Genomic DNA, 15,559 nt, shown 5'->3' on the forward strand with positions numbered 1-15,559 from the left:
TCCAACTTTTCGCAGTGTTCTTTGGACTTAACTGTCCTGAATAATTTTGTATCATCTGCAAACTTTGCCACTTGGTGTTTATCCCCTTTTGTAGATCATTAATGAGTATGTTGAACAGCACAGGCCCTAGTATAGATCCTTAGAGGACCCCACTATTTACCCTCTCTCCATTGTGAAAACTGACTATTTATTCCTACCCTTTGTTTCCTATCTTTCAGCCATCACTGACACATGAGATGACCTTCCTTCTTATCTCATGGCTACTTACTTTCCTTAAGAGCTTTTGGTGAGGGACATTGTCAAAGACTGTCTGAAAATCTAAGTACACTATATCCACTGGATCACCCTTATTCACATGCTTGTTGACTCCCTTAAAAAATTCTAACAGATTGATGAGGCAGGACTTTCCTTTACAAAAGCCAGGTTGACTCTTCCCCCAACAAATCATGTTTATCTGTGTCTGATAATTAATTTGTTTACTATAGTTTCTACCAATTTATCCAGTACTGAAGTTAGGCTCACCGGCCTGTAATTGCCAGGATCTCTTGTGAAGTCCTTTTTTAAAATCTGCAATATTTGACTTCTATATTTTCCCTTTTGCTTAATAGAATTTAGGAATGGACATGGTTTTTTCAGTGAAGTCTTGTCTTTCATTCCCCGAAATCGATTCTACAATGTGATTAACTGGGCTAAAGTGTATGTGCACTTTTGCTCTCTGCTGCATCGAATCAGAACTGCTCCACTGAGCGTCAGAGGCCCTTTACTGCTAACATTAAATAGCAGTGCTTGGCCCTGATGCAGAAAAGCATTTAAACATGTGTTTAACTTTAAGCATGTGAGTAGGTCCCTGACTTCAGTGAGACTTGTCACATAGTTAAAGGTAAGCATGAGCTTAAGTGCTTTGCTGAAGGAGCAGTGTAACTCAAATGGAAGAGGCATAAGCTTTTGGAATATAAGGATCTGAATTCTCTCACTGCTCCTGTTGTGAAGTTGCAGGTGGCATAGTCTGCAGCCTCGTGACAATAGTGAAAACTTAGGTGGCTGTAGATTAGTTTAAACAAAATATCATTTCTTTTGCATCTCAGAAGCAAACCTTTTCTGTTTTCTATAGGACCTCTCAGATTCTTTCGATGACTTTACATTTTCCACTTTTAAACTCTGTGAAACCCATTTGGGCTTTCCCATATTGCATGGCTGGTAATACTGAGTTTTCTGCCAGGATACATAAAGTTTGAAAAATCTGGAATATTTTCTTTTATGATCACATTCATTGTCATTTAGTTTCTTGGTCAGCTCCAAGACATGTGTTTGTACGTTCAAATTTTCTTTGAACAGAGATTATTGGGCCATATTCATGGCTGGGCTAACTCATCAGAAGTCAGTGAAGTTACCCTGGGAATGAATTTGTCCCATTACCGTTTTGTCTTTGTTTGTCTGCCACATTTGCTGATACAGGAGGCAGAACTAACGCTTAACAAAGAATTTACATGGCAGCTGCCTGTCTGTCTTAGACCATGGGATAGTCCAAAGTAGATGTGTATGAGATCTGAGATGTTGTCTTGTCCAGAAAGGCATGAGAAGGTCAGATTTATTTATTTCATTCAGCGGTACGTTTTCTCTCTCATAGGCCCGACATCATGTCAACGATCTCAAGCCAATGCGTTAATTTCCAGCTGGAAACAGAGTGGATCAGAACTCAGTGCTACTGCTGCAGACTTGTTCATCCCCTCCTGTCTGGAGGTAAATTAGTATGACTCGGGGATCAGGAGGGAAGGACCAAACTGAGCCACAGTAAGGTCACGGGCAATTGCAGCTCCTGTGCTGAGTTGCTCAGGGACTGCTCCCTCCATGTACCCCTGAGGGTTCACATCACACTTCAGGTGGAGGCATGGAGGTAGGACACTGAGGAAGGTCTGTGCACAAAGGTGAGTAGGCATCACCCTCCTTAAAGAATGTCTTATTTTGCTCATCCTCCACACAGGGAGCTGGGGAGGTGACGGTATCTCCTGAGGCGCCATTCCTGATGAAGCTTTCCCTGGGCAATGTGCCTCTGCTCTGGCCCCAATGCAGGCATGTGCCTACATGGTACTATGCAGTGAATAGAATTTTAGAAGAACTTTCCAATGATTTCTTCCAATGGAGGGGAAGATTTGGGCCTGAGAGACAGAAGTCAGTTCCATCTGTCCCCAGGACAGACTCCACAGTGCTTGCTAGTTATACAATATTGATCCAAATGGGGCTTTGAAGAAGGGGACAAGGGATAAAATGTCATTTTAAATCCACATTTTTATAGTTTCCACATGAATTCTTTGTAAAGACAAGTGCTGCTTCTTGCAGAGATCAGTTCTCTCTGCTGGATCAAGCTTGTGCGTTTAAGAGCAGTTTTTATTTGATTTTTGTGATTCATCTTGTCATTGCTTTCTTGCATGACTTTGGAAGGTGCTTTTAATGTTAAGGTTCCATTGGAAGAAAATCTAAGGGATTAAGGATTTCATGAGAGTGGGCAGTTTCTCGGGGAGACAATATTAAAGGCACAGCTGCAAACTATCCTGATGCAAAGGAAACACAGGAAGAGTATTAAGAGACCATTGTGGCTCCATCAGAAATTCTTAAAGTGGAAACATGGACTAAGGAGGATTACAAAAGAATAGCACAAGCATATAAGGACAAAAACAGAAGGGCACATAATGAGTTACCCCATCAAGGGACATAAAAGGCAATAAGAAGAGGTTCCAAAAATACATTAGAAGCAAGAGAAAGATGAAGGAAAGTGTAGATCCTCTATTTATCAGGGAAGGCGAGCTAATAACTGATGACATCAATAAGGCTGAGGTGTTCAATGCCTATTTTGATTCAGTCTTCACTAAAAAGATTAATGATGATCAGAGACTCAACAGAATTAATATTAACAAAAAGGGGGAAGGAACAGAAGCCAAAATAAGGAAAGAACAGGTTAAAGAATATGTTAAGGGCTGTTATAAAGGGAATGATGATCAGTTGTTTTCCATGTTCACTGAAGGTAGGTCAAGAAGTAATGAGCTTAATCTGCAGCAATGGAGATAGGTTAGATATTAAGAAAAACTTTCCAACTCTAAGGGTAGATAAGTTCTGGAATAGGCTTCCAAGGGAGGTTGTGGAATCCCCATCACTGGAGGATTTAAAAAACAAGTTGAACAAATACCTGACAGGGATGGTCTAGGTTTACTTGATCCTGGCTCAGCACAGAGGGCTGGACTTGATGACTTCTTGAGGTCCCCTCCAGCCCTACATTGCTATGATTCTATGACCAAGGCTTTTGAAATGTGGGTTCTGGTGCCCTCTGTACATTAATAATGACCCTGTTTAAAGTGCATCACTCTACAGTGATGTTGTAATTGGTTCTTCTTAGACTGGGGAATATACCGTGCTACAGAAATCAGACACAGATGCTTGGTGTGTGGATCCCACGTCAGGAACCATAGTTCAACGCAGCAGTAAGGATTCAGATGGCAGCCCCCAGTGTAAGTACTGGTATTCATCAAGTTGGCGGCTAAACCTTTTTGAAACTCAGCCACTTATTGCCTCAGTCTGATGGGTTCTCTATTACACAATTGGCAATCAAGAGGCCTGGTTCTATTCCTGGCCCTGCCGTTGACTTTCCTTGTCCCTTTGGTCAAATCAGCTTCCCTAATCTTATGTACTCAAGGGTTGTAAGCTGGCTTCCGTGGAGCATCACTGATTTACATCTGTTGAAGATCTGGTTCCTGGATTTTACAGACCCATGGTTCACGATGAGGTATAAATTATGGGGAAACCTCTGAGTATTATTGAATTTTTAAATATCCTCCTCCAAAGGGTATGAAATAGCATATACACAAAATCACAGCATGTACCAAATATCATCTATTGACATGGCAATCTGTGGACCGGCTCCAGTGACATACCCCAGAATTGTGCCTGGCAGCTCATTGGAACAGGGGACAGGCCTATCTGGACTTCTGGGGACCTGACCTTTTATGTTTTGAAAAGACAGATGTAAAGCTGCCCCTTTTGCCTGTGCCATTTAGCGCTTTCAGTGCATTAAAATACATTTAGTTTGTTGATTAAAAAAATTGCAAGATGCCTTCTTACTACTACTTACTACTGGCTGAATATATCATCACAAATAATTTATTTAACAAATTTCGCTTCTTTTGTGTTTGTAAATTGTCCACAAAAAAGATTGCCAATAATTTCAGCGAGAAGAATAAATTCAGGGATTTAGCAAACTTCTTCAGCTTTCAGACTGTTCATAATCAGTGGCTTGTGAAGATACACAATAGTACGTATGCAAGAGTACAAGTTTAGTCCCCAGTTCTGCAAGATCTTACATCCGTATAATTTTACATATATGATTAGTCCCATTGAGTAAGAACCAGGCTGAACACTTTGCTCCAAACTGGGATTGAGTTCAGTGGAACTACTCATGCATGTATACTTACTTGTTCATAAGGGTTCACAGGACTCGGAGCTTATGTGTATTAGTGTTAATAAATAGAGCTGGTTTGGAATCTTCTAATGAAACGTTTTTGTCAGAAAATACCAATTTGTCAAAACCAAAACAGTTCATGGGAAAGAGCTGGGTTTGATGTATCTCCTAATTCAAAATAAACAAACAAATCTAGAGAACAAAAGTTTTTAAATGAGAAATTAATTTTTTGTTCAAAATTACTTTTTGTTTATGAATATTAATTAAATTATGTTTAGGCTTGGCAGAATTCGATTTTTATTTTTTGTATAATTTTGATGGATAATATCAGTCTATTTTTAAACAAATTTTTAATCAATCAGAATTTCATAGCTGCTGGAAATTATGGTGTGTGTGAGTGGGGCAATGGGAGGGCAGACAATAATTATTTAATGATGGTATATTCTGAGATTCAAAAAGTTTGTTTCATAATTGTTAAAACACAAATTGTCAATATCGTATGTCAAAATGAACAAAATAAATATCCTTAAATCAAACTCTAATGGGTTCTCAAGCAGTATTCTTTTCATTTTGCCTATCTTTAAATTTTTATTATTATTGATGGAAATATTTTTTCATAGATTTGTGTGTGTAATTGATGTTTACTGATATTTACCAATAAAAAGCTAAACCTTCCAAGCCTACTTATGTTAAAATAAAGATAAATAAATAAAGTATATAAAAAGGTCAAAATCAAAATGAAACATTTTGAAACTATTAAAATTAAACATTTTGATTGACCTGCCCCCCCAAAAAAGTTTGATTATTAGTTTGCAAAAAATTTTGAGATTTCAACTTTGTCCCAATTCAGGATGGGAATATTTTTTTAATCTTGAAAATTTTCATGGCATGAGAAAACCAATCCCCCACTCCAACTCTACTAGTAAAACTTATTCACTGGAATACTTGTGGAAAGTAACACAAAATACTCAAGCACAGTTGAAGCACAATTGTTTTAAATATGAACAAATATCAGTATCATATTTGCCTACTATGGTATTTATACAAGATCACTTTGTGAAGATTCAAATAGCTTGCACATTAATGGATCAAAATGGATATGCATTTTGTGGAGAAAGTAAAGTCCTATGTATAGTTATATTGATACAACCACTTGCCCATTATCATCTATCTGTTTCCTTCAGTAATAGCCCCAAATTAAAAGTACCATTATTGTTAGATGTAGTGTTTTGGACAATCACTGTACAATATTGAAGTTCATTTCTCTAGGTGGTCAGAGTTTCTCCTTTTCTGCTCTTTTTTCCCTTGTAATCTGTCTCTTTTCTTTAAAGGTCCTGGTTTCTGTAGTATGCTGAAGTCCAAAGTTAGCTTACGAGAAATTGGCAAAGGGTACATCCCTCAGTGTGAACGGGACAATGGAAACTTCTCACCAGTACAGTGCAACGAGGATCAGGAAAGCTGTTGGTGTGTCTTTGAGAATGGAGAGGAGGTGCCTGGAACTCGAGTAAAAGGAGAAAGGCCAGCATGTGAAAGTGAGTTGTGGTTACAGTCAAAGTAACTTTTATATGAGGCTCAGATCCAGAAGAGGACCCTGATGCAAACTTCCCCCAACATTTAACTGTGCTGAGAATTAAGGTTCCTGGTCAGTCTGTTAGAGAGATTTATATTTTATTTATTTATGTACTTAGAGGCTCAGCCAGGCTGGGTATGTTTTCCAAACTTCCTCAAAGTTCAGAGGGTTGTGTTTGGTTGGGCAGGGGAGAAGGGTTTGGAATCAGTGGCCAATCTTAGTGGTAATGAAGAATCAGGACAGATGAACCAGTTATGCTAATCTAAGAACCACCTTGAACACTTTGTGCAAGACTTGAACTGAGGCCCAGTCTGAGCCTGCCCTGAGATTAAAAATAAAAATGTAACTAGCTGAAAAAAAAAATGTATATTTCTGCGATTCCTACTTTTGGCCTCTGACCAGGACTGTGAAGTATGTGGGCCAAAACACTAAATGTTCACAGAGTATTTCCTGCCTTGCCAAAGCCATGAGGTACTGAAATTCTATCAAGATTTCCAGCATGATTTCCAGTTCAGAGAGATTTGAATAAACTTAATTTCCAATAACTGTTATAGATTCCCCATCACTGAATTGAAGCAGAACAAATTAAACATTTTTCAAGGATATGGTCCAAATTGCAATGATAAATTCATAGAAATTAGATTTAGAAAAATCTCTTCAACACCAGAATTATCTTCTGCTGGATATTCTTGTACACGTTTGTTCTGTATATATTTTTTAAATGAATATTGTTGGTAGATTTGAAAAAAGACCAAATCACAAGGAAGTATGTAGGATTCCCTGTGTGATTCTGGGATTTGCAGAGTTCTACACAGACATCTAACAAGGGCAGCACCTGACTCTTTCAACACATGCTGCTGCAATGTATGTTAGTCACATGGATGAATCCTTTATGACAGTGGCTTTCAACCTTTCCAGACTACTGTACCCCTTTCAGGAGTCTGATTTGTCTTGTGTTCCCCCAAGTTTTACCTCACTTAAAAACTACTTGCTTTCAAAGTTAGACATAAAAATACTAAAGTGTCACAGCACACTATTACTGAAAAATTCCTTACTTTCTCATTTTTACCGTATAATTCTGTAAAATAAACCAATTGGAATATAAATATTGTACTTGCATTTCAGTGTATAGTATATAGAACAGTATAAACAAGTCATTGTCTATGTGAAATTTTAGTTTGTACTGACTTTGCTAGTGCTTTTTATGTAGCCTATTGTAAAACTAGGGAAGTATCTAGATGAGTTGATGTACCCCCTGGAAGACCTCTGCAAACACCCCCAGGGATACACGTAACCCTGGTTGAGAACCACTTCTTTAGGAATTAGAAGCTAATATACTACATTGTTCCCTTTAAGCTACGTTGCAGCAATCGAGGTTTCTGTAAGAAAGAACTTGTGAGCAGTCATGAAGTTTAGGGAGCCTAGGAGACCAGGGTGCTCTGAAGGTGTAAGGAGAGCATCAGGGAAAGCTGGAAGAGCTTTTGACAGACTCTAGGAAGAGCATGAATTGGCAGAAAGGATGAGTGGCGAAGATCCAAACTAGGTCCTAAATTCTGAAGTCCTTCCTCTGTCCTTGCTCCCGTGGTAGGTCAATAGGCTGAGTACAGCCAGCAACTCTAAATTTGATGTTCTTTGGGGCAAATTCTGCTCTTGATACACCAGCACACCCCATTAGAATTAACTGTACTGGGCCAGTGTAGATGAGAGCAGAATGTGGCCTGTTGGTCATGAAAAATATTTGAGCAATATAGAAGACAACAGATTGGTTTTACATTGACCTGTAAGAAGAACTATTAATATAGGTTGCTCTAAATGCCTATAATGACAACATTTAAACTGGTGATAATAGATATTACATGTGTTATGTGTTAGAATTGATAGAGTTATGCTGATGGTTGTATTCATCTCCAGAAGTCTCATGAATTGCTTTGACAGCTTGTAAAGCAAGCAACCACCTTTCTTCCTGGCCTCTAGCTTTGGGCTTATGAGATGATCTGGAATCATTAAGAGGAGAGGAAATCTTGTAATGACCTGTTTATTGCGATAATACACTTCTTTTTTTAAAAAAAGATGCTATAGGAGATACTTGTAAAGTAGCATACGAGCTGGAAATGAAGACAATGAGAAACTGATATTCTTCTCTTAGCTCCACTCCTCTCCACAATGTTTGGTGATGTTTGGCACTGATGAACAGGAGGTGCTATGGTGCAGTCAATGTTTGGGAAAACGAGCTATATTTAGCAAGCAAATGAGCTTTCTGATGAAAGGTCAAGAGAGGTGGATAGAGAATTGATATGAAGGCCTTTCCATTCTAATGGCCAAATAATACTTTCAAGCGATGCGTGCAGCAGTCTCTGAGCCCAATCCAATGCCCACTGAAGTCAATGCAAGTCCTTTCATTGGCTTCCTGGGGCATTGGATAAAGCCCATTGACCTCAGTGGGAACTACATGCTTAGGTTTAGCACATTGTGTGAGCTCCTCTTTGAGGTGTACGAGGGTTGGACAGCTTATCCTGAAAGTTTCCTAGTTTTATCTTTCACATGTCCCTTTCTTCGTGTCTTCTCAGGTCCCCAATGCCGCTTGCCTTTCAATGTGTCTTATGTGGTCAATGGAGCACTTTTCTGTGCAAACGTCTCTGATCAAAATCAGAGTTTTCAGAAGTGCCAGCTGATTTGTCGTCAAGGCTTCCATAGCGCCTTTTCCAATGCAACATTCCTGTGTGATAAAGAGAGTCATCGTTGGATGTTAGAACCCCCCCTCTCTCAAAGCTGTCAGAGTAAGTATAGTTGCACCTCCCTGATGAAATATAGACCATAGTGTTCGGCACTGAAGGGTGACATGAGCGGGAGGTGCTATGGTGCAGTCAATGTTGGGAAAACAAGCTATGTTTAGCAAGCGAATGAGCTTTCTGATGAGAGGTCAAGTGAGGTGGATAGAGAATTGATATGAAGGCGTTTCCACTCTAATGGCCAAATAATACTTTCAAGCCATGCATGCAGCAGTCTCTGAGCCCAATCCAGTGCCCACTGTAGTCAAAGTAAGTCCTTTCATTGGCTTCCTGGGGCATTGGATCAAGCCTTCAGCAGGGAGGATACAGAGGAAAGTAAATGGATTTAACAGAAGCTGCCCTGATTTTGAAGCCAACATTAAATTACAGTGATAGGAGGAAGTAATTAGATTTGTGACTTCTCAATAAAGATGTGCAGTGGGCCAATCTTGCTCTCTGTCTTCCTCCTCATCCTCATCTTTGTCTTTCAGCTGCTCCCATACCTGGAACAGTGCCCTTATTTTGTAATAATAGAGATATAAATGGATGGATATTTAATCTAGATGCAGATTTTTTTTGTAAGTGAAAAGATGCATCATGAAATGGCTCTGATGGAATCACTTACTTCTAAAGAACAGATGAGTGCCAGATGTCTGAGTCTGGCAGAACTCAACTGTGTATTTGTATAATCAAGTAATTGTTACTTCTGTGTCTCTCTGTAGCAATCTGTTCTCTAGGGTTATTGCCATCTTCACTGGCTGCTGCTTGGTGTTTTTCAAACCTTTAAGACTTTCAAGAATAAAAATCACCTCAAATCTTGGAAGCTGCATCTGTCTGTTCTGAACTCATGTGACCAGTGCTGGCTTACTACTGGCCTGTCAATGATTTTGACAGAAATGGGCTCTGGTCAAAATGTCAGATTTGAACACTACGGATGTAGTGTAGATCAAATCTGGAACTCAACTTTGCAGCTGACCCTCATCTGTACAATGGGACAAATTAAAATGCTGGCTTCAAACATTCCTACCCACAACAAAGCACTCCCCTCCGTCACCCACTCACCCAAAAACATAAAATAAAATAAAAAGTTAAACACATTTGTTGTTAGACTACATGACCCTTGCAGTCCCTTCTTAACCTATGATTTGGGTCTGGATTCAGATCTCAGTCTGAAATGTGATCTATCTTTTATCCTAAGCCTAAACTGTTCCCTCTCTTTTTTTAAAAAACATGTTCTGAATGACTTGAGTGTTTGCAGAACAGGGGTTGATGCAAGATCAAAGCACAGCTTTCAGTATCAATGGTTTTTCTTCCCCACCCCCAACTGAGGTATTTTTGAAGGGCAGCTTTGGTACATGATGCATCATAAACATTAAGGGAACTGTGAACACCCTTTTTTCTTTTTCAGAGCTCCAGTTATTTCAGACTGTACAAGCTCAAACGCACTTTGACATACTGCTGCCTTCTGAGAAGACCTGCAGCGCTGACTATGCTGGCTTACTACAGGCATTCCAGATCTTTGTATTAGATGAACTGAAGGCCCTTGGTTTCTGTCACATTCAGGTATTCTACTTCTCTTATTGTGTATGGGTGAAAAAAGTGTGTAGCATCTTATGTTCTGGATGTGAAAAGGTAGAAACGAAAAAATATGGGGTCTTATGCATAACCCATTCACAGCTGATCACAGACTTAAAATTTTTCAGTGATCATTTGGAGTCTGAATTTTTCCACCAACTTCCAAGACTTTGTCAGTGCTTTAGACTTTCAGCTGTGGAGGAGTGAGCTCGATTACGTTCTGACTCATGCACTATCAACTAACATCACACAGTGTAATAAATCTCACTGTTAGGACGTTTGTGTTTATAATTAGGTTAAATTTCATCTCATTACTAGTATGTTTCCTTGTATATTGTCTTGCCTAAATATGCAGTGCAGCAGCTTCCACCAAACTATGATATGCATCTCATCTTATGTTAACCCTTTCTACTGGGTGAACTTCACCCCATGTGGAAGACCAGCACAAGGCCTATGCGTTATTTAAGTGGTACATAGACATTGTCACAGCCCTTTGCAGAGGGGTGAATTTCACTGCACCAGGCATAACATTTATTCCATCTCATATGCAAAATTCCAGTTCTTCTACTGTCTTTTACACTCTAAGATTTCCTACAATATAAAATTCAATTGATATTAAATATTGAATATGAAATAGTTTGATACTTATAATATATAATTAACATTGCTTAAAACAGTTGCTGTACTGTGGTGAGCAGCTTCAGGTCAAACAGCAGGGCCTTCCTGGTGGACAGACCTTTTCTACTCTAACTAGAATGACATTTGCTACAATTACCCTGATACCTCATCTCAACTCCTGCAACACCAATGAGTCCTTCTGTCACAGCTGGGTATGAGTGGTCTGCCCTTGTGTGTGGAGACAGGGTTAGGGTCTAGTGGGTAGAGCTGGAGCCAAGGTTCAGAGCTGGAGTTGGAAGCCAGGAACCAGAGCCAAAGTCAGACACCAACACAAAGTGAAGAGCAAGGTCTGTCATAGCAGCCAGCTGGGGATCCATCTACTTGCACAGACAACTTCTGGATCTCCCCTCCAGGCTGAAGTAGTGCACCTGGACCAATCAGGGACCCCAGAAGCATTGCCAGGCAGGTTCTCTGTGGGGACATATTCTGTGGTGCTTGACCCCTAACAAGGCTCATAGCCCATCAATCACTGCTCTGCCAGACCTCTTGGGTGGTTGCACAGATGTGGTAGTTGTTCAGCGACAGTTGGATCCAGGTTCTCACCCCATAAATCCTTGCACCTACCCCAGACTGAGATGTGTGTCATCGGAAAAGGGAGAAGGTCAGAAAATTCTATGGAGCCTACTAGGAACCGTGCCATGCCAGTCAGATAAACTGGGAATCATTCAGACGCAATGGAGATGAAGCCAATTCAAAACCCTCAGATAGGGAGTGAAGTCTCCAGTGTGTTGCATTGTCTATGCCACAGGTATTGACAAAGCAGAGTCACTTAAGAAGCCTTATTCTAGTACAAACAATAGTAAATACAATATGTATAGTAAATGCAGTAAATCTTAAAGTTAATATCTGGTTTGTGTATCACTGTGTAGAAAAAAGATCTTGGATAAAATCTTCAAGTAGATTTAGAGGCCTATGCCCCATAGGCACGTAGGAGCCTAACTCTCACTGAAAGTCAGTAGGACTTTGGCTTCTCAGTGCAAAAGCCATTTCTGATGATGGGACTAAGGTGCTTTTGAAAATATTCCCTCTTGTCAAATGCTTGTCTTGAACCCAGGCCCATGTAAGTATTCTGATACAGCTGCAGCAGTGAGGGCAAAAAGGCCACAAACCTTAAAATCTGTCTTTTTTGTTGTTGTTTTTGTTTTTAATTATTAAGGTAAATACGTTTGGAAGAGCAGATTCGGTTTCTGTTTGTGATGATTCCACTGTGCTGGTGGAATGTTTGAATGTGGACCGACTGGGGGTGAACATCACATGGAAAGCTCAGCTTGAAGACATTCCAGCAGCTTCTCTCCCTGATTTACATGACATTGGTATGTTTTTCCCCCCACTGTTCATGTTTCTATTTATGTAGCCTGTTTTGCTGTTAATTAAAACCTTCTGCCTACTGTTGGAAGGGATAATGAGCTTGAAAACGGTCAGGAATGTCAAGTGGCATTGGGACCGGGTGGAAGTCCTTGAATGTTTTTTCCCCACTCTGAATGGGAGTTGAAGTTCAGGGCCTTCAAAGCTTGGCTCTGAGAAGAATCAATTCATGTCTGTTCTCAAGCTATGACTACACTATGAAGAGGAATCATGTTTGATTATAGCTATCAAACAGGGCTCCCCACCCCAGCCTTCCTCAACTGGTGTTGAGAATTGTTGTGTGTCTGACATGGGCCGGCTCATCCCAACTGTTACACTTCACTGGTCGTGTCCCCAACAGTGGGAACAGCTTGATTGGATTTGGTGGAAGTCATAGTTTGCACCTGCTGTCAAACTCAGTTCTTTTCTTCCCTTATACTATTCTATATAGGTTCTTATACTGCCCTCAGACCACAGTATCTGAGTGTCTAACTCTTTACATCCCAAATCCTACGTCAAGTACACAGAGTCCATCAGTGTGGTGGCTGAGTCAGTTAGAGAATCAGTACAAGACACGCCTTTCTTCACTAGATGCTGTGAACACTGCTGGCCCTTGCCAACATAGAAACAAGAGAGAGAGCATTTATTCCAAGCTCAGGTGCCCCTGTACAAGCATGTCTGCAGTACTGTGACTTCGTAATGCTATTCCCAGCATTTAAAAAAAACCATCCAACCCTGCCTGTACAAGCTCCCTCTTTTAATTTTGGGATTTCAAAGAACTGATCCTATGTAACCTAATCTTCCACTGACTTCAATCGGAGATTTGGGACTGTCTGTTTCAGCTATTCTGTGCCATCATCAGTGTAGTATTTAGACATTGAGTGTGCAAGGAATATGGAATTGGAACCTTAGTCTGAAAATCTGCATTTTTACATGTCTGATTCCTTCCCATTGCAAATTAACCTAGTTTCTTTAGAGCAGGGATTAATGCTTGGCTTTGTCATCTTATTTTTTGCCCTTTGAAGCGGCTGAGGACAAGTCACTGAATCTGAATACAATATACTTATGCCCCAATGAGTGTCCTCAAACCGAAATAATTGATGGACTTGAAGGCAGTCTGAATACAAAATTCCAGACTTTCATGTGTGGAAATTTTCATGTATTGAGTGTTGAGAGGAGTTGGGTGCTGGGCAAAGCCCCTATTCCAAGGAACTTATAGCATATACTCACCTATGCAAAGCTACTTATATGTGTAAGTGGTTGCAAGATAAGGACACTTGCTGAGTAAAGGTCTTGCAAACCGGCGTCTTGGGCTCAAATCCCAGGGATGACTCCTCTCCCCGTTCTGTCTTTTGTTTATGGTTGTGCAATACCTCACACAATCCTAAGTGCTATTGTGTTTCAAATAACCATCATCATAATTACAGTCAAGTGCAGAGACAGGCAGGAGTTTAGACTCTCACGGTACAATAGAATCTGTGATATGTGTGAGCTGATGTGGGAATCAACAGTGATTAATACTTGCAGTGCAGACCGTGCGATGTTGTGTTAAGCTTGCCTAGTTGATCTAGATCTGCTGGAAGAGTCATAAGACCATTTTTCCTTTTGTGACTGTTGATAATTTGGGTGACATCAGCTCCTGACCAGGATCTCAGCCTGCTCCCACTGAAATCAATGGACACCTTAATGGTTGATTCAGCGGGAGTGGGAGCAAACCCCAAGGTAATATATTTAACTAGCAGAATAGCAAACATACAGGCATGTGAGTGTGTATATCATATCTTCTTTGTATTCTTGCAGTGCCTAGAAGCCAAGCTCTGGGGCACATTGTATGAGGTGTTGATCAAAGACCCAGTAAGACACCTTTCAGTCAATATAGACCAAGTGTGAGAAAGGAAAGAAAGGCATGGAGTGGGACGTGACTTGTGTGAAGTCATGCAGAAAGACAATGGCAGAGCTGGAAATAGCACCTTATTCTCCTGTTGCCCAGTCCAGTGACCTCTTTAATGGACCATTTGGACTCTCTCAATCTTTAATATATAGTCATACATATATGCATACGTATGTATGTACCGTATATGTTTGTATATATGAGTATGTGCATATCTCTCTTCTTCTCTTATGCCTCTCTATCCCATGCGGAACATAGGACCTTCCCCCCTGTCTTCCATCTTTGCTGCTCTCCTGCTGCAGTCTTCGCTTCTTCCCATGTTATTTTGATAGCTTTCAAGTCTGGTTGTATTGTGTACTTTCATGTTATCCTTGGTCTGCCTCATCATCTCTTGCCCGGGGATTCCAGTCCAATGCCTGTCTTGTTTATGCTATTCAGGTCTTTCCTCCATGTATGTCCTAGCCATCTCCATTTTCGTTCTGTAATTTACTGTCCTGTCAGTTTGTTTTGCCTTCCTCCAGAGTTGTTCATTTGTGGGGCGTTTTTTCTGCCCATCTGATATTGGGAATTTGTCTAAGGCACCTGTTTATGAAAACTTGGAGTTTAGATTGTAAACTCTTAATAAGTCCATCAAGTTTCAGTGCCCTGTAGTAAGACCAACTTTACAGTGGTGGTAAATATTCAAAGTTTAGTTTAGAGGGTAAGCTTTCTGTTTCTGCAGATTGGCTATCGAGTTAAAAAGACGTGTCTGGCTTTCACTGCTCTGGCTTGAATGTCTTAGGATATGTCTACATAACAATGGAACGCCCACAGCTGTCCTGGTCAGCTGACTTGGGCTCATGGGGCTCATGCTGCAGGTCTTTAAAATTGTTGTGTAGACGTTTGAGCTTAGGCTGGAGCCTGAGTTGTAGGACCCCAAGAGGGGAGGGTCCCAGAGGCCAGGCTCCAGCCTGAGTCCAAATGTTTTCACAGCAATTTTTTAGCCCCATGAGCCTGACTCAGCTGACCTGGGCCAGCAGTGGGCTGTGCCACAGGTCTTTTATTCCAGTGTAGACGTACTTTAATCTGTTCCACTTGTTATATTTACTTCACATATCTTGGCAGCATTGTATCGGACCTCTTCTATATCAATCCCAGAAAGTGCCGTTGGTGTTTCTTGTTATTGTCTTCTTCTTCTTCTCTGGGTTTTAGTTTTTTTTACTGTTGATTTTCAGTTGTGTGTAGGCCTGGAGATCATTTGTTTCGGCTTACATTTCTCTATGGGTATGGAATAGCAAGTTGACGTG

General features: G+C 40.4%; 1 protein-coding gene across 1 annotated transcript in view; it reads left to right on the forward strand.

Moving 5' to 3' along the window:
• TG (thyroglobulin) overlaps nt 1-15,559 on the forward strand; it is a 200,145-nt gene that overhangs the window by 27,075 nt on the left and 157,511 nt on the right. Inside the window, exons 14-19 of the mRNA XM_067531578.1 lie at nt 1,628-1,740; nt 3,389-3,500; nt 5,779-5,979; nt 8,585-8,794; nt 10,194-10,348; nt 12,195-12,351. Of these exons, the coding sequence (XP_067387679.1) occupies nt 1,628-1,740; nt 3,389-3,500; nt 5,779-5,979; nt 8,585-8,794; nt 10,194-10,348; nt 12,195-12,351 (948 nt within the window). The remainder of the gene's footprint in view (nt 1-1,627; nt 1,741-3,388; nt 3,501-5,778; nt 5,980-8,584; nt 8,795-10,193; nt 10,349-12,194; nt 12,352-15,559) is intronic.

This window comes from Emydura macquarii, unplaced genomic scaffold (assembly GCF_026122565.2).
Source record: "Emydura macquarii macquarii isolate MOO-44397 ecotype Brisbane River unplaced genomic scaffold, CSIRO-AGI_Emac_v2 contig_369, whole genome shotgun sequence".
Taxonomy (NCBI): domain Eukaryota; kingdom Metazoa; phylum Chordata; order Testudines; family Chelidae; genus Emydura; species Emydura macquarii.